Source organism: Colobus angolensis, unplaced genomic scaffold, assembly GCF_000951035.1.
Source record: "Colobus angolensis palliatus isolate OR3802 unplaced genomic scaffold, Cang.pa_1.0 Scaffold4, whole genome shotgun sequence".
NCBI classification, from domain to species: Eukaryota; Metazoa; Chordata; class Mammalia; order Primates; family Cercopithecidae; genus Colobus; species Colobus angolensis.
The window spans coordinates 9,718,019-9,737,130 of record NW_012117376.1 but is presented as its reverse complement, the minus strand read 5'-3'; the positions used below and the strand labels follow the sequence as shown (position 1 = coordinate 9,737,130).

The 19,112-nt window shown below is 40.5% G+C and overlaps 1 protein-coding gene across 7 annotated transcripts in view; it reads right to left on the bottom strand.

Moving 5' to 3' along the window:
- The window catches only part of PUM1 (pumilio RNA-binding family member 1), a 145,465-nt gene that overhangs the window by 86,415 nt on the left and 39,938 nt on the right, over positions 1-19,112 (bottom strand). For all 7 annotated transcript variants that reach the window (XM_011955484.1, XM_011955485.1, XM_011955488.1 and 4 more), the window contains exon 3: positions 11,168-11,236. In XM_011955484.1, coding sequence (XP_011810874.1) covers positions 11,168-11,236 — 69 coding nt within the window. The remainder of the gene's footprint in view (positions 1-11,167; positions 11,237-19,112) is intronic.

The following is a 19,112-nucleotide window of genomic DNA, read 5'->3' as shown; positions in this document are numbered from 1 at the left end:
ACAAAAAGCACCCCTAGGGCTTTAATCCAATAGGCAACAGGTAGTAACATTATAAAATTTATCTTTAAAAGATTGATCTGACAGTCCACCATAAAATGGGGTGAAGTAAAGCAAATGAATGTTGGGAGTCTAAGCAAAGAGGCCAATGTAGTAATCCAGATATGAAATGGTAAGAAAAGGAACTGTGGAAGTGGGTGCAAGGACAAAATTGCTGCTTAGATGTCTCTCAGCTTTCAAAGCAAGCTTTTTTTTGTTTTGTTTTGTTTTTTTAAGCTATATAATTTTACCAGGCGCAGTGGCTCACGCCTGAATTCCCAGCACTTTGGGAGGCCGAGGCGGTGGATCACCTGAGGTCAGAAGTTCAAGACCAGCCTGGCCAACATGGTAAAATCCCACCTGTGCTAAAAATACAAAAATTAGCTGGGTGTGGTGGTGCATGCCTGTAATTCTAGCTACTTGGGAGGCTGAGGCAGGAGAATCATCTGAGCCTGAGGCAGGAGAATCATCTGAGCCTGGGAGGCAGAGGTTGCAGTGAGCAGAGATCTCGCCACTGTACTCAAGCCTGGACGACAGAGTGAGACTCCATCTCAAAAAAATAAAAATAAAAACAATTAAAGGCTGGCCAGGCATGGTGGCTCACGCCTGTAATCCCAGCACTTTGGGAGGCTGAGGCAGGTGGATCACCTGAGGTCAGGATTTCGAGACCAGCCTGACCAATGTGGTGAAACCCTGTCTCTACTAAAAATACAAAAAGTTAGCCAGGCGTCATGGCATGCACCTGTAGTCCCTCCTACTTGGGAGGCTGAGACAGGAGAATTGCTTGAACCTGGGAGGCGGAGGTTGCGGTGAGCTCAGATCATGCCACTGTAATCCAGCCTGGGCAACAGAGTAAGGCTCCATCTCAAAAAATTTTAAATAAAACAAAAGCTATATAATTTCAAAAGAGTCATTGCCCATTATGACGATCGAGAATGAATTCACTAAGTATACATAAGCCAGTCTATCACTGAAGTTCTTTTAATTAGGAATCTATTCTGCAGAGACAGTTGAGTGCAAAAGCTCAATGAAAACAGAATCCATTAAGTCTCCTGTGTGGTACATGAAGAAAAAGAAAATTCAAAAATAAAAATTAAAAACACAAACAGATCCAAATCTGTACATATAGTATCAAAAGTTTAAGTTTTATGTATCCAAAGGGTATTGAGGCTGCCCTGAAGATCCACTGTAGGCTGCTGGGGGACAGTAAGAGCAAAAAGAGTAATCAAGTCAAGATAAGAAGAATTTGGTAGCTTTTAAATTTTTGGACAACCAGGCCGGGTGTGGTGGCTCATGCCTGTAATCCTAGCTCTTTGGGAGGCTGAAGTGGACGAATCACTTGAGCCCAGATTTTCGAGACCAACCTGGCCAATATGGTGAAACCCTGCGTCTATTAGGTACAAAATTAGCCAGGTGTGGTAGCAGGCGCCTATAATCCCAGTCGCTGGGGAGGCTGAGGCACGAGAATTTTTGCTTAAACCCAGGAGGTGGAAGTTGCAGTGAGCCAAGATAGTGCCACTGCGCTCCAGCCTGGGCAACAGAGCAAGCCTGTCTCAAAAACATAAATAAATAAACAAATTTTAGGACAACCACAAATTAGATATTAGATAGAATTGCTAACTTGATGACTACTACCATTAAACTTCAAAACGCACAGGGGTTTCCTGTTTTCTGCACACACCAAAGAACACAACCCTGTCTGGCTACGACGTCATCCTAGAAACCAAGCACTTCAAAAGATATCATTCATACTTTCATAAAGCAAGTCCATTAAAAAACATTCAGAAATACTGTTAACACCTTACACTCCATGTTATTTTGTCATGAATTAACCTGAACAAGCTCCCATACACGTGCCCTTCTGAATCTGAAAGTAAAGCTTTCTTTATACCTTCCCATTTCGTTAATGGAAGAGAGCCAAGAAATTTCTCTTCTCTACTATCTTCATAAAACCTGACAGATTGACAGTAAAGTATGTTGATAAAATGATGAAATTCCCAGAGTGAATCAGGCTTTTCTGCATGATACAGGAACAGCATATAAGGGATGTTATATTATCTATAGGTTACCTATAAATAAGGTCACATGTTTTTATATATGAATAAACTACACCGGTTTTTTTTTTTTAGATTCAGAGAGCAAATGTGCAGGTTTGTTACATGGCTATAATATATTGTGTGACGCTGAGGTTTGGGCTTCAACTGAACCTGTCACCCAAATAGTGAACATAGTTACCCAATAAGTAGTTTTTCAACCCTTGCCTCCCTCCTTCCCTTCCCCCTTTTGGAGTCCTCAGTGTCTACTGTTCCCTTCTTTATGTCTATGTGTACTCAATGTTTATTTCCCACTTATAAGTGAGAACATGTGGTATCTGGATTTCTATTCCAGTGATAACTCACTTAGGATAATGGACTCCAGCTGCAACCATGTTGCTGCAAAGGACATAATTTCATTCTTTTTTTATGGGTGTAGGTGTACCACATGTTCCTTATTCAGTTCACTGTTGCTGGGCACCAAAGCTGATTCCACGTCTGTGCTATTGTGAACAGTGTTGCAATAAACATGCAAGTACAAGTATCTTTTTGGTAAAACAATTTGTTTTGACTATATGGTTTGATCTATAGCATAACCACATTCATTTTATAATAGGTCTTCACTTTAATAATTACATATTACAGTACTTGCGAGCCCAGTATACAAAAGATAAGCTCCAGACCCCTCAGGATACTGTAAAGTTCACAAATACAATGATGAAAACATCTAGATTGCTTCACGACCCCCTCACATCCCCAAAGCAGGAAGCAAACAGCCCGACTGAGATAATAAAGAATAATCTGCATCAAGATGGGACCAAATACTCTAATGAACCCACACCCAGTCAGCCTCAGGGTATTTTAAAATTTTTGATCTGACAAGACAAGGATCTCAGTATGGGCAAGTTCCCCTTTTCCTTCATTATAGGAAATAAATATTTCATAAATATGCCTGCTATGTATATAGGGAATACAATACAAAAGTAAATGTTTGCTACATACTTCACTACAATGAGAACCACATCATATACTAATTAATCAAAATACAATGTATTTGCTTTGATGTTCTGGTTCCTTATTAGCAAGGTTACAGTAACGAAGAAGGAATTACACACAACATAGTTTAACACCAGCTTGAGAAAGCAATGTAACAAAAGTAATTCTATTTTTCTAAACATCATTATGTCTGGTTACTGTACATATATAATGAGGATATGTTTCTGTGCTCCAACAGATGGCCCAGAGAAAGTACTATCGATCTGTAACAACTATATTAAACAAAAGATCCTTTATTTAAAAATGTCTTTATATATCAGATTCAACTTGGATAACAGCACTGCTGATTTATTGTTTGTATTCTATACTTTATTTTTGCAAAAGTAGCTAATGAACAGCTTTTAAATGTATATATTTGCAGACAGCCTGAATATATGCTTTCAGTTTTGTCTGTTCCTTATTCTCTCCCTCTATACCCCAACATCCCTGAGGATAAAAAAGTCATGTGAACAGAAAATACAACCAGTATTTACTAAATTGAACTGAGCTCCCTTGGGGAATAGATAGGGATACCAATTTCTGATGTAAAAGGAAAAGTAAAAAGGAACCCATGCTCAGGAAAAAATATTTACTGATATATGATTCTTTCAATACAATATATTTAGCAGCTACTGTTTACAAAGCACATTATTAGCTGAAGCCCCACCCTCAACAAACTTTTGTATGAGAAAAAAGAAAACATCACTGTATATACACGAATCATTATGTATAAAACAAACTGGGCTATGACTGTTGAAACAGCACTTGAAGTCCAGTATGCAGAAGATAAAGCCCAGATCATCATTCGTATCATCTCTGTAAGAATACTACAGATCACTTGCTACTTGAATTCCCCTTCACAGCTTCTAATGGGAGGGAGCAAAAAAGCTTTACTAGGGGAGCTGATATCTGAAGCTAAATTTTGAATAAGTAGACTCTGAATATGCAGAAACCAACCAGAAAAATTCAGGATTTGAGTAGTAAGATCTGGGTTCAAACATAGTCTTAATGATTACATTAACCTCTCTAATCCTTGTTCACCTCATCTTAAAAAAAGGGCATCATAATATTGCAGGACCACTGTAAAAACTGTAACATACATGAGGTGATTAGCAAAGTTCTGTGAAAATTGTATACACTCAATATTTTGTAGCTATTATTACTTCTGAGCCTAGAAAAAAAACAGAATTTGAAGATAATCCCCATCTTGACACTTAAGAACTTAGCTGGAGTCATTTAACCTTAGGGCTCATTCTACTCATCTAAAAAAAATGAGAATAATACCTCTCAAAAACCTATTGGGAGAATCATATGGATAATGATATCATATAGATCATTATATTGAAAAGTGTTACTGTTTATTATAGTCTTCCCTCCAATAAAGCATGTTAATATGGATAAAAGAGTCAAAGGAGGTTGATGAAAGGGAAGAAATTTAATGAAGACAAAGTAAGCAGCATGTGGATCATCTGCTGCAAACGTATGATATGCTGCATTCAAACATTCCAAGACAGCTTAACATCTACACACACTAGTAGGTTCCTGGTCTTCCCAGTGCAAGTCAGAAGACAGATAGAAGAATGGGTGGGGTTTGTGCTTTGGTCTCAAAGTCAGGACTGACCTGGGAACCCACATTTCCAGGGTTAGAAAACACCTTCTCCTATCTCGTTCCTCAAAGTGCCCGATCCCAATCCAAAAATCATTATTTTGGGTCCCAGGAGCTTCCTCAAACAATACTGATAAAAAGGTCACTTTACCTCTAGCAGTCATTAACCTAATATAAGCCATTTACCAAGATCTTCTTCCTCCAGGCCACTTGGCGTGGCTAGCTGTTTCTTCCAAAATAAACATTTCCTTTTAAGAGCAAGATGTCAAAAAAAAAAAAATTGCCCAAAAAGTTAAGGGAACTAGGGTGTTTTTACTATTACTATTGTACTTGAAAGTTACATTTTGGCCAGACGCAGTGGCTCACGCCTATAATCCCAGCACTTTGGGAGGCCAAGGCAGGTGGATCACTGGAAGTCAGGAGTTCGAAACCAGCCTGGCCAACATAGTGAAACCCTGTCTCTACTAAAAAAAAAAAATACAAAAATTAGCTGGGCATGGTGGCACACACCTATAGTCCCAGCTACTTGGGAGGCTGAGGCAGGAGAATTGCTTGAACCCAGGAGATCGAGGTTGCAGTGAGCTGAGATCGCACCACTGCACTCCAGCGTGGGCGACAGAGTGAGACTCCATCTCAAAAAAAAAAAGCTACATTTTGAGGAAAAAAGGGGAATTAATTACACTGCTTGGTCAGATATTTTTATATTAATATACCTTAAGGCATTATTAATTTTTCATCCCTTCAGCAAGAAAGTCTATATGATTTTGCTGACAGACATCTTCCCAAAATTCAATCCATTTTGGAGTCAACTACGCTGCTTTTATGGCATCCTAATTGCAAGGAACAGCCAGTGTCAAGGTAGCCCTCCCAAAGCTGTGGATTCTAGAAGTACTTTTAGCTATTCAAAAGCCTCTAATTCTATTGAGACACTGTTTGCCATAATGGAAAGATGTGGAAAAAAATTGAACAGATTTAGTCTCCATACTAGAGTCACACTAATACTTGCCCTGACTCCAGTATTACCATCCCACAAACTCTTATGGACACTTAAATGTCCTGGGCAGCTGCAGACAGTGAATAAGTCACTTTAAAGAACCCAATGAGACCAGGCACGGTGGCTCACGCCTGTAATCACAGCACTCTGGGAGGCCGAAGCAGACAGATCACAAGGTCAAGAGATAGAGACCATCCTGGCCAACGTGGTGAAACCCTGTGTACTGAAAATACAAAAATTAGCTGGGCGTGTGGTGGCACGCACCAGCCACTCAGGAGGCTGAGGCAGGAGAACTGCTTGAACCCAGGAGGCGGAGTTTGCAGTGAGCCAAGATTGCGCCACTGCACTCCAACCTGGTGACAGAGCCAGACTCCGTCTCCCAAAAAAAAAAAAACCCAATGAAAAGTTACAAAATCTCTAAATCACAGGGGGAAAGTCAATCTAAAAGGGTATCTTTTAGACACTCTCTAGTATATCCTAAAAAAGCCAGAACAATTCCTCTTTTCTATCTTCTTAAAGAGAGAAACAAGGGCAAGCTCTCAGAATCTTAGACCTGAAAAGATCCTGGGAAATTATCTAGTTCAACATCTTTATCTTACGGGTGGAAAAAAGTAAGTCCAAAGAAGATAAATGTTTGAATCTCGGCTCTAAGAAGTTGTGGCGTCAGAGTTCTGGCCCAATCCAATGCTACTTCTAGACCACCAAATTTTGCCTTTCTTTGGATTAAAGCTCACCCAAATCACTATCAAATTACTCCCTCTGCCATTCTGCTATCCCACACCTATGGATCAAGCACTATATAATGTCTAATGAGAATATAAAGCTACAATTTAAATACATCTCAAGTTATCCTAATTCCTGTGAAGAAGGTAGGATTCGTTATCACTCTATATACAGAAGCACTTTCTAGATTTCCTTTGTCAGGTTTACAAACTTGTTATAATCAAGGGTATGTTTTTCTATGCTTCAGCTTTCTAAGACAAAGATGAAGAGTCACATATCTAAATACAATTCATTTGTTGTAGAAATAAGCTAGTATTCACTACTATTTTAACTTCCCTGGAAGTTGTTAAATTTACTACACATAAAACATTAAAGAATCTTAAGGGAGGCTGGGCGCGGTGGCTCAAGCCTGTAATCCCAGCACTTTGGGAGGCCGAGACGGGCGGATCACGAGGTCAGGAGTTCGAGACCATCCTGGCTAACACAGTGAAACCCTGTCTCTACTAAAAATACAAAAAACTAGCCAGGCGAGGTGGCGGGCGCCTGTAGTCCCAGCTACTTGGGAGGCTGAGGCAGGAGAATGGCGTGAACCCGGGAGACGGAGCTTGCAGTGAGCTGAGATCCGGCCACTGCACCCCAGCCTGGGCACAGAGCAAGACTTCATCTCAAAAAAAAAAAAACAAAAGGAATCTTAAGGGAAAAAAGGTCCTTGATTTTTAAAAGTTAAAAAACCAATTGTGCGAACAAAGTACCTTTCTGTCAAACTCTCAAAGTACTTTCCAACTACATCTTCTCTTTTTTAAAAATCCATCCTTTTCTAGGTCATGAACAGTAACAATGCTGCCAACCTACAGGTAGAGCAAACAGGTTATGCAAGATCATAAATCAAACCAATTTAGAAATAGAGCCCAGAAGCCCAAGGTCAGTGAGCCTTCCTCTGTACTACAAACATCCTTTTCTAGAATCCTTGATTAACGGACTGATCTCTTGATATGTAAATAAAATCTGCTAAAGTATGTGCCTTTAAACTTTTCAGGGCTTTAAGCCAAATGAAAGGGGCTAACGAGGAAAGCAGACAAAACATTTTTAAATAATTTGTGGCCCTGATCCTAACATATTTTCCTATCTTCTTTTTTATATTAGCTTTGTAGAATAGGAGGCACATAAAGCACTTGTACTATGAGTCCTTCAGCTAAGAACAGCTTGGAGAGTGATATTTTAAGTAGTCACTTCTTAGCAAGATTTCTTCTAAGAAATACTCTAAACCTTTCAAAGTGACACCAAGAGGCCAACAGTGGCTTTGAAGAAAAAAAGTAACAAGAGCCAACCAGCACTAACTTTAACTACTAGAAATCAATTACTTCGAAGGGAACCAATTCTATTTGAATTCTAAAGACTCCATACATTCTTTACATAACTAGTGTTTACCCTAGACTCACACAGATGCACACACGCATAGGTGCCCACAGAGCCACAAAAAAAAAAAACAAGTAACTGAAACGAAGATACTGTGCCTGGCTTAAAAGTCATTCAATTTACGTCTAGTGTTTGTATGGGTAAATACTGGTTTGTTTTTTGTCTTTTTTTTTTTTTCTTTGAGACAGAGTCTCACTCTGTCGTCCAGGCTGCAGTGCAGTGGCACTATCTGGGCTCAGTGCAACCTCTATCTTCTGGGTTCAAGTGATTCTCCTGCCTCAGTCTCCCAAGCAGCTGGGACTACAGGCGCACACCATCACACTCAGCTTATTTTTGTATTTTTAGTACAGATAGGGTTTCACTATGTTGGCCAGGCTGGTCTCGAACTCCTGACCTCAGGTGATCTGCCCACCTCGGCCTCCCAAAGTGCTGGCATTCCAGAGGTGAGCCACCGCTCCTGGCCAGTAAATACTGTATTTATACACACTCCCTCTCAGAGATATTTTATTGCTAAAAAGGAAGAAAATTTAATGAAGTTAATTAGAAGCTGTTCTTTTTTATTATAAAAGCTTATTTTCTTGGCCAGGCACGGTGGCTCAAGCCTGTAATCCCAGCACTTTGGGAGGCCAAGGCGGGCGGATCACGAGGTCAGGAGATCGAGACCATCCTGGCTAACACGGTGAAACCCTGTCTCTACTAAATATACAAAAAACTAGCCGGGCGAGGTAGCGGGCGCCTGTAGTCACAGCTACTCCGGAGGCTGAGGCAGGAGAATGGCGTAAACCTGGGAGGTGGAGCTTGCAGTGAGCTGAGATCCCGCCACTGCACTCCAGCCCGGACGACAGAGCAAGACTCCGTCTCAAAAAAAAAAAGAAAAGAAAAAGTTTATTTTCATTTTTTCTTTTGTGCTATTCTCACGTTGCTGCAAAAAAATTCTCTTAATCTGTACCTATCCAAAGCCTAAACTAGAAGATGCTTTTTAAGGAATATGTCTCCTCCTCCATTAAAGTCTAAATAGTCCTGTCAATAATGATCCCTCCTTCTCTGAACGCCAACCATACACAGAAAAAAATTTGCCCTTTCTGTTTATATGTATATTCATTGTTTCCTCAACTAGCTAAAAACAGAATTCTTTGAATAAAGAAACCTTACTCCACACTTAGGAAATGTTTAATCTCTCAATTATTTTACAGATATTAACTTCATTTACCCTAATAAGGGCACATGCTTTGCGGCAGAAGGAAGCCAGGGAAGAATCCTATCACTTACTAGATGCGCTACCCTGGGCAAATTATTTCGTCTCTCTTGGCCTTTTTCCTTATCCAGATAATAGAACTGTCCTCACAGAGTTATTAATCAGATAATGCATAAGAACCCCTTAGCATCTACCTATGGTTGACAAATGGTAGTTGTTACTATTACTTGTGAATAGTGGGGAAAGGAAGAATGACACAGCATTACTGATGGAATATACTGTTTTGTTATTAACATATGCCTATATCCATGCCCGAGGAATTATACACATATATCAAAAAAAAAAAAAGGCGTTTCTGGAAGAAGAAAAAAAATGATAAAAAAGAATTTAACACTGTCAACTTGTCATTAAATAAACTTTACCCTCTAAGCATTCAGTGATTATAAACTGTTGCTCACAAAACAATAACAGGGCATTATTCTTATTTTGTATCATTAATTTTTTAAAAAGAAAAACAGGCTGGACACAGTGGCTCATGCCTGCAATCTCAACACTTTGGGAGGCCAAGGCAGAGGATCACTTGAGCCCAAGACCAGTCTGGACAACATAGTGAGACTCTGTTTCTATTTTTATAAAAAATTCAAAAAAGAAAGAAAAACAACCTGGAATTGGATTTTTGGTGGAATACACCAGGTTAGAATTATAGGAGTAAGAAAGACAATAAACATAGTTTCTCTTTCTATGCTTAATATCCAACAAATAGGTTAACTTTCTGTTCAAATCTGCTCCAAAAACTTAGTGACAAAGTCTTTTAGACTTTCTAAACCATACAGGGTTTATTGATTTGCATTGTGCCAGTGACAGGCACAGGAAATACAAGGACATCTCCCAATCATCTCCTAAAGTTCTAGGAGGAAAACAGACCAAAAATGTATGAACTCAAGATGACAGGACACTGGACTCTGCGGCCACAGGACGATTCAGAAAGTTAGAAACAAAATCTTGTAACAAAGAAAGCAAGAATCTCAGTTTAGACATCAATAATTTTTAACTATTCACTGCCTAACCACAAAGGCAATCAAGGAATATTTGCTTCAAACTCAGAAGTGTAATTATCCTAATTTTGACCTCAGAACCTAGCACAGTGCCTAGGGATCAAATATTTGCTAAACCAAAGAACAAATGTATCTAATAAATGGTATAAATGAGGACCGTAGAATAAAGTAATTCTCCCTCTTGTGAAACATTAAAATCAACGTAGGAGCTATCAAATGTTAGATACACAAAAAATGAAATGGAAGAGAAAACCTAACGTTACTTTCCAGAACAAGAAAGCCACAACAAATACTACTTGTGGGCCTGTGGTATTTTAAGTAGTTAATTCAAACTGTATATTCTATCTTTGTCATCAATACATGCTTATTGTCACAGCTAGAATAGCCAGTAGTTGGCTACATGTTAATATCTATACTCCCCTTCCTTTTTAAGACTTATGGCAACCTTCTCTATTGATGTAATGGATAAAAGTAAATTTCGTTTCTGCAAATTTTAAACATTACAATCAAAGCAAAATTCTTATTTCTGAATTTCCTGTAAGGTATGACTAGCTCAGGTCTCTACCTTCCGTAATTCCTCCAGCAGAAACCTAACAACTTCCCTTTCACAATGGAGCTCTAAACAACTTCCTCAAAAAAGGCACTACTCTAAAAATAGGTTACTGACATTTTCTCATTAGTAAGCCAATCTAAGACTCCCTTTGCCATGGGGGGGGGGGGAACCTAGCCACTGGAAAATGAGGCAAAGGTTGGCCTTTAATTTAATGCATATAAAATTAAAATACTTCTTAAGCTTTTAATGACTCAATTTATAGCTGACATTAATATTCAATAATTTGTGCTCACATTTTGGCTACTTTGTTTTGCTTTTAAGACATTAGGTTATGGTTAACATTCTTCTTTTAACGACATAGTTTTGGCAAAATTCTCCAGCATCCTGTCCCTATCATGAGAATGGCAACAAGGAGAAGCAAGCACGTATTTCTGAAGACTAGATTTGGACACATTTGATCAAAGACAACTCCAACCTTCCCTTAAAAACAACCCACTTTTCTGACACACCAGTTCACTTACCTCTCCCATCGCTCTTCCCTCCAGAGCAAGTGCTTGAAAATCATGATTCAGTTCATCCATGGAACGCACCTATTGTTTAGAATAGAGAAGGAAAAATCTTCAAGTCAGCATCTTGAATTTTACATACACATTACACACAACTGAAAATTTATTCTATGCTTACTTTCAGACATTGGCAAAGACAATAGCAATGATCAAGCGACGGAGATTAAACATTCACCTACCTTTAAGCATCAGGGTTCAACAATGACTCCTACTTTCTCCCCTCCCATTCCCTTTAATTTTCAAAACGTGAAAAGCACAAAATCCAAATAAATGAAAAAGCAAATTCCATCACGAGAATTATGTTAGCTATTTTTCATAGTTTTTAATTTAATAAGTAAAGACCAACATGCTGAAGAGCAACGATGTCTTCAAGATGACTATGTGACCTAATGAGTCAAAAGATCATGGCTCCTCCCCAATTGTGAATAGTTAAGTTAAATTAGGGAGTGCATTTGATCCAATCCACTATTTCTCTTTGGTAAACCTCAGGAAAGGGGGAGATGCAAACCCTATAATGAAGTATCCCAATATTTCTCCATATTGGGAGATCCCTGGGGTTCCCCAAACCTCATATCCAGGGGGAGAAAATAACGTGTCACAAGAATCCCTCCAAACCTTACTCACTGTTAAATGTAATCCTACCTACAGCATAACAATCTCTTTAGGCTTCCATTTACCTATCTATCTCCAAAGTCATTCCCACAAGGTGACAACATCAAGGATGATGTGTGAAACAGATTATTCAAAACAGTTATAATTCAACTAGTTTATTGGTTTTCTGTTATAAGCAGCAAGCTGTCTCTGCTGCCTGAGGCTAGAGTCACTACCCATCCCTGGGCAAGGGATTCAAGAGTACATTCCTTTATTTATTAAAGACGTAGGCTCCCAGCCTGGGGAACATGGCAAAATTGCCCTCTCTACAAAAAATATAAAAATTAGTTGGGCTGTGGTGGCACACACCCAGATACTCAGGAGGCTGAGGTGGAAGGATCACGTAAGCCCAGGAGCTAGAGGCTGCAGTGAGTCGTGATCACACCACTGCACTCCAATCTAGGTAACAGAACAAGATCCTTTTTCAAAAAAAAAAAAGGCTGGATGCGGTGGTTCAAGTCTATAATCCCAGCATTTTGGGAGGCTGAGTTTTTTTGAGAGGGAGTCTGGCTCTGTCGCCCAGGCTGGAGTACAGTGGCCGGATCTCAGCTCACTGCAAGCTCCACCTCCTGGGTTTATGCCATTCTCCTGCCTCAGCCTCCCAAGTAGCTGGGACTACAGGCGCCAGCCACCTCGCCCGGCTAGCTTTTTGCATTTTTTAGTAGAGACAGGGTTTCACCGTGTTAGCCAGGATGGTCTCGAACTCCTGACCTCGTGATCCGCCCGTCTCGGCCTCCCAAAGTGCTGGGATTACAGGCTTGAGCCACCGCGCCCGGCCTATAATCCCAGCATTTTGGGAGGCCAAGGCGGGAGGATCACTTGAGGTCAGGAGTTTGAGATCAACCTGGCCAACATGGTGATATCTACAAAAAAATACAAAAATTAGCCGGGCATGGTGGCAGACACCTGTAATCCCAGGAGGCTGAGGTGGGAGAATCACTTGAAGGCAGGAGGCGGAGGTTGCAGTGAGCCAACACCACGCCATTGCACTCCAGCTTGGGCGACAGAGCGAGATTCTGTCTCCAAAAAAAACAACAACAACAACAACAACAACAACAATGTTGACTACCTGAAGCAGGAGTTTCTCTCAAACTCCTCCCTCTGATCTCCACTACCTTCCAATGTCAGTTTACAATTTCTACCACTGGATAAACGTAAAGAGGGTCAAGTTAGGGCCAAGCAATGAGAGAAGAGTATGGAGAACATGAGCCAGAATACAGTTAAGAGAATCAGTTTAAGAATTTTATTTGAGGCAAGATCACTAAAGCTCAGGAGTTCAGGACCAGTCTGGGCAATAAAGTACTCCGTCTCTACAAATAAAACTTTTAAAAATAAAAATAAAATAGCCGGGCATAGTGATGCACGCCTATGGTCCCAGCTACTCCAGAGGCTGAGGCAGGAAGATAGCCTGCACCCGGGCAGTCGAGGCTCCAGTGAGCAGAAATCAAGCTACTACACTCCAGCCTGGGTAAGACAGGATCCGAAAAAAAAAAAGAATTTCATTAACATGCCGCCTAGCTGCCTATACATTACATCACCTAAGAATCTTAACTGTCAGAACTAACACTGCATAAAGATACAGTTGCATTATTGTTTTCAATCACATATTTTTAAAACCCACAGCCAATACTATGCTACAAATGAGATACACTGTATCACTAAGATACAAAAGATTGGGAATGTTCACTAAACATTGAAATTTATAAAACTCAGAGTAAAATTCAGTTAGTTACATGAGCACAAAGAGACCGACAAGGCTTATAATATTGTTGTGTTTCAAAAAGGCCCTGAAATAGGAGCTATGATCATCTTACACAGTATTTACATTATTTAGATGAGCACAATAAATAGACTCCTAAACTGTATATAATAAAAATAAAGGAGTATAGGGAGAATGAAGACAGGATGTTCATTGGGAACTCTACAAATGTTGTATGAAATGATAAACCTTTAGGCCAGCATTAACATTGACAAAGCATGTAAATCAAATGCAAAAATAGAGCTAGGCATTTCTTGGAAATCCAAAATCTACAAATATAGTTTCAACCAGAAATACTGAAAATTCTATTTATATGTCCCAAGGAAACTAACTAGGAAGAATAAGAAAAAAAGTATGTGCTGTGCATATTTATGTAGCCATCACAACAATCTCACAGTGATTACTCCCATTTTAGAGATTAGGAAACTTATCCTCTGAGAAATGCCTTCTCCAACCATTGTTAAGTAGGGAAGAGCACAGGAGGAAACTAAGGCTCAGACCACTTAAATGGCACTGCCAGGATCTAAATCCAAGTCTTCCAATTTAAAGTTCAAGGCCCTTTCTGTACCACCAAGCTGCCCTCTGGCAGTCAAAGGAAGTTTCCACCTCCAGTATTCTATTATTTTACTAGATAAAACTGCTGTCAGTTTCTGCTGTGGGTTTTGATGAATGTGCTCTCTTGGTCTTGCCTTTGCTTTTCACTATCTCTTCCCCTACCTTCAAAACTTGCTCATCCTGCCCTTGTAGCATTTTCCATTCCTTTCTACACTATCTTCCTGCCACCATTCTCTTTCACCATTTATCTACGCTCTCTTGATGTATGCACTCTCTCTCCCTGTCTCCCCTGGCTCGCTCGCTCTCTGTCTGGTCTCCTCTCTCCCTCTTTTTCTCTCTACTCACCCTCCCCTCTTTCAAGGTATCTCCCTCTGCCTCATTTATACAAGAACCACACTCTTTCCCTATCCCTGTATACCACCCTCCTGCCCTACCTCTTATAGTCAATTGTTGAGAAAGGAGGCTCAATTTCTGAGAGTTTCACTAGTGCAGAAACTCCACTTTAAACCATTCACCCACGCTGACTACATGAGATAAACCAAGTCATTCGCTCACAAAAGTTTTTAACTATTTGGGAACTTATATATTTATACTGGGAATTATATTTTGTACAATCATAGGCACAGGGCAGACTCTCCAGACAAAATTCTTCCTAGGAAACAAAATACTCAGAAAAATATGTTCAGGAATTGAGAGAAACCAAAGAATGAAGGCACTGTAAGAAATATTTGTAAGAAATATTTTAGAACAGTGAAGTATTTTCCATGATAAACGAGAAAAGCTAGCTGTCAATTATAATTAGAGTAAATGCTCCCATCAAGGTAGAATAAGCCTTTCAAGTTTCTTCTACACTTCCCTTTTCTCTAGAAATCTATTTGAGTGTCAGGTTAATGTTTTGTTTTGTTTTGTTTTGTTTTTTGAGACTCTTGCTCTGTCGCCCAGGCTGGAGTACAGTGGCGTGATCTTGGCTCACTGCAACCTCCGCCTCCCTGGTTCAAGTGATTCTCCTGCTGCAGCCTCCCAAGTAGCTGGGATTACAAGCGCATGCCACACCACACCTGGCTAATTTTTGTGTATTTTTAGTAGAGACAAGGTTTCACCACGTTGGTCAGGCTGGTCTCGAACTCCTGATCTCACATGACCGACCCACCTCCCTAAGTGCCGGCCTCCCTAAGTGCTGGGATTACAGGCATAAGCCACTGCACCAGGCCCTAATTTCTAGTACTATTTCTAGTACTATTTCTAGTACTATTCCTTTTTTGCTTTTGCAAAATATCTCCCCTCGATGATCCCCCCTAGCGCCCGCCTCACACCCCCTTTCAACTGATTGACCTTATCTATCTCCTCTGGTTTCACAAAACCATTTCCTACTTTTCTCTTTGGGACACTTGCCAAAAATGTGTAACCTCCTCATCCCAACCCAGGCTTTCTCTGCTGCTGCTCCTCCCAATAAAGGTATCTCCCACTCCCTTTACTAAAGAGGTAAAGTGAGCTGACAACTTTAGTGCCTAACCTAACTCTATATTCCATTCTTCATCCCACCCAAGGCTATCATCCATACACATAATCTGTGCTTCTGAGTTTCTTCCCATTTCCAGATCCCAGAACCTTCTTCTGTAATTCTTAATACCTGCATTCTTTTTTGAACATGGATTCTGCCCTAACCAGAACCATAATTTAGCACACTGAGTTGGTATTTTACCACATAGGACATTATAAAATCAAAACAGATAGCTGGATGCAGTCTCGTGCACCTGTAGTTTCAGCTATTCAGGAAGCTCAGGTAGGAGGACTGCTTGAGCCCAAGAGTTCAAGGCTGCAGTGTACTACGACTGTGCCTGTAAACAGATGTCACACTCCAGCCTAGGCAACATAGCAATTTGAAGCTGCAGTGAGCCATGAACACGCCACTGCACTCCAGCCTGGGCAAGAGTGGGATCCTGTCTTTTTTTTTTTTTTTTTTTAAAGGTTTTTGATCAAATAGATAAACCTGGAACTATATTACCACATTCTGGAAACTGAAAAATTAAAAGCATCACTTTACAAATCTTTTGGCATGTGCCTGTATTCCCAGCTACTCGTGAGGCTAAAGCAGGACTGCTTGAGCCCTGGAGATGGAGGTTGCAATGAGCCAAGATCACACCACTACACTCCTGCCTGGGCCACAGAGGGAGACCCTGTTTCAAAAATAAAATAAAGTGTGCTGAGCATGGTGGCTCACACCTGTAATCCTAGCACTTTGGGAGGCCAAGGCAGGCGGATCTCCTGAGGTCAGAAGTTAAAGACCAGCCTGGCCAACATGGCAAAACTCCGTCTCTACTAAAAATACAAAAATTAGCTGGGCGTGATGGCGCGCGCCTGTAGTCTCAGCTACTCGGGAGACTGAGGCAGGAGAATCGCTTGAACCCTGTCTCTAAAAAAACATACAAAAAAAGAAAAAAAAACATTATTTTCCATGACTACAGTGTAGACTAGTAGAAATAAAAGACGGAAATCTAAGTAGAGGGCTAGGAAGAGAATTAGGAGACCATATTGGTTATCAAGCCAAGAAATAAAGGAATTTTAGAAGACGACCTTACTGATTTTTTTTTTTTTTTTTTGAGATGGAGTCTGGCTCTGTTGACTGGGCTGGACGCAGTGGTGCGATCTAGGTTCACCGCAACCTCCACCTCCCAAGCTCAAGTGATCCTCCTACCTCAGCCTCCTGAGCAGGTGGGGCTACAGGTATGTGCCACCATGTCCAGCTAAATTTCGTATTTTTTGTAGAAGATGGGGTTTCACCATGTTGCCCAGGCAGGTCTCAAAGCCCTGAGCCCGAGTGATCCTCCAGCATGGCCTCCCAAAGTTCTGGGCTTACAGGTGTTAGCCACCACGCCCAGCCTATTTTATTTTTTTGAGACAGGGGCTGGCTCTGTTACCTAGGCTGGAATGCAGTGGCGCAATGACAGCCCACTACAGCCTCAAACTCCCATCTCAGCCTCCCAAGTAGCCAGGACTACAGACACACACCACCACACCCAACTAATTGTTTTTTTATTTTTTTGTAGAGACAAGGTCTCACTATGTTGTCTAGACTGGTTTCGAATTCCTGACCTCAAACAATCCTCCCGCCTTCTAAAGTGCTGGGATAACAGGTATTAGCCACTGCACCCAGCCACGGAAAATAAATTTAAACAGACGTGGGCACAAAGGAATTCCGAATTGTAAGAAGTTAATGATCCAAATAGAAATATCAATTATTGAATAATTACAATTTATTAATTTTTCAAGCAGGTATTATTGAACACTGAATCTCAAACAGAATAAAGCAAACACTATGTTAGACCATGCATTCTGGAATAAAACCACTAAAAACAACACAGGTTTTGCTAGCATTCTGGTTCAGTTCTTGTACTTGTTTTGCTGGCATTCTTGTCCTGAACTTCTCAGTGTGTCTTCACAATGAACATCCCTTTACTGGAGCCGATTTGACTAGTTGTCTGTTGCTTGATTACAGAAAGCAAACTCAGTTACAAAAGTATCACTGAGTTGGGGAGTTCATTAAATCACACTGAAAATGTCTATATTAAAACAAATTTACAGGCTCACACCTGTAATCACAGAACTTTGGGAGGCCAAGGTGGACGGATCACCCGAGATTACCAGTTGAAGACCAGCATGGCCAACACGGTGAAACCCCATCTCTACCAAAAACACAAAAATTACCCGGGTGTGGCAGCTAACTGACGTATAAGCAAAAGGTAGCAGTCAACACGGAGAAAGAAATGTGCTGAAAGCAGCAGAGACAATGGACTACTGTGCCCCTAAAAAAAACAGAAAGCCTCCAAGTATTCAGGAAGCCCATGTATATATTTCTTGCTCTGGGATTCAGAGAGTCCTTAGTGTTCTTTCATTAAATACCCTGAATTTTTGTTAACTAGAGTAGATTTTCATACTTTAATAATAAAACTGCCTCTCCTCGATTATTTCCTCATAAAGATAGGCTATTCATCTCCACACCTACTTTTGTTCTCAAGGATTTTTTGCATACAGAAACCTAGATCATAATGGTTCCATTTCACTAAAAGAGATCAGAACAATACAATCAGAATAGTTGATGCCAAGAACCATTATGGAAAGGAGATACCAGTGAGAAAATGGCAGGCAAAGAGGAGAAACTTGAACAATGAGAAAAGGAAAGAGAATATAAGAATTAATCTAATTTGAATTTAATCATCAAAGGGAAAAAAACCTAGTAAGTCTGTTCTACAGCATCTTCTGCACACGACATATCTGTATTAATAACAACTACTATTACTAAGAGTTACTTTGTGTCTGGTCCTGATCGTATAAGTACTTTATACACTTCATCATCTCTTTTAATAGTCATAACTACACAGAAGGCTGAGATAAGTGGGTCCCTTGAGCCTGCGACCAGCCTGGGCAACATGCGAAAATCCTGTCTCTACTAAAAACACAAAAATCAGCCAGGCATGATGGCGCGTGCCTGTAATCCCAGCTACTTGGGAGGCTGAGGCACAAGAATCACTTGAGCCCAAGAGGCAGAGGGTACAGTGAGCAGAGACTGCACCACTGCACTCCAGCCTGGGTGACAAAACAAGACTCTGTCTAAAAATAAAAAAAAAGTCACAACTACCCCGAAAACACAGGTACTGTTATTCCCATTTTGTAAGCAAAGCAAGAAGTTGATGGGGCGCAGTGGCTCACATCTGTAATCCCAGCGCTTTGGAAGGTCGAGACAGGCAGATCACCTGAGGTCAGGAGGTTGAGACCAGCCTGACCAACATGGAGAAACTCCATCTCTACTAAAAATACAAAATTAGGCCAGGTGTGGTGGCTCACACCTGTAATCCCAGCACTTGGGGAGGCCGAGGCGGGCAGATCACGAAGTCAGGAGATTGAGACCATCCTGGCTAACACGGTGAAACCCCGTCT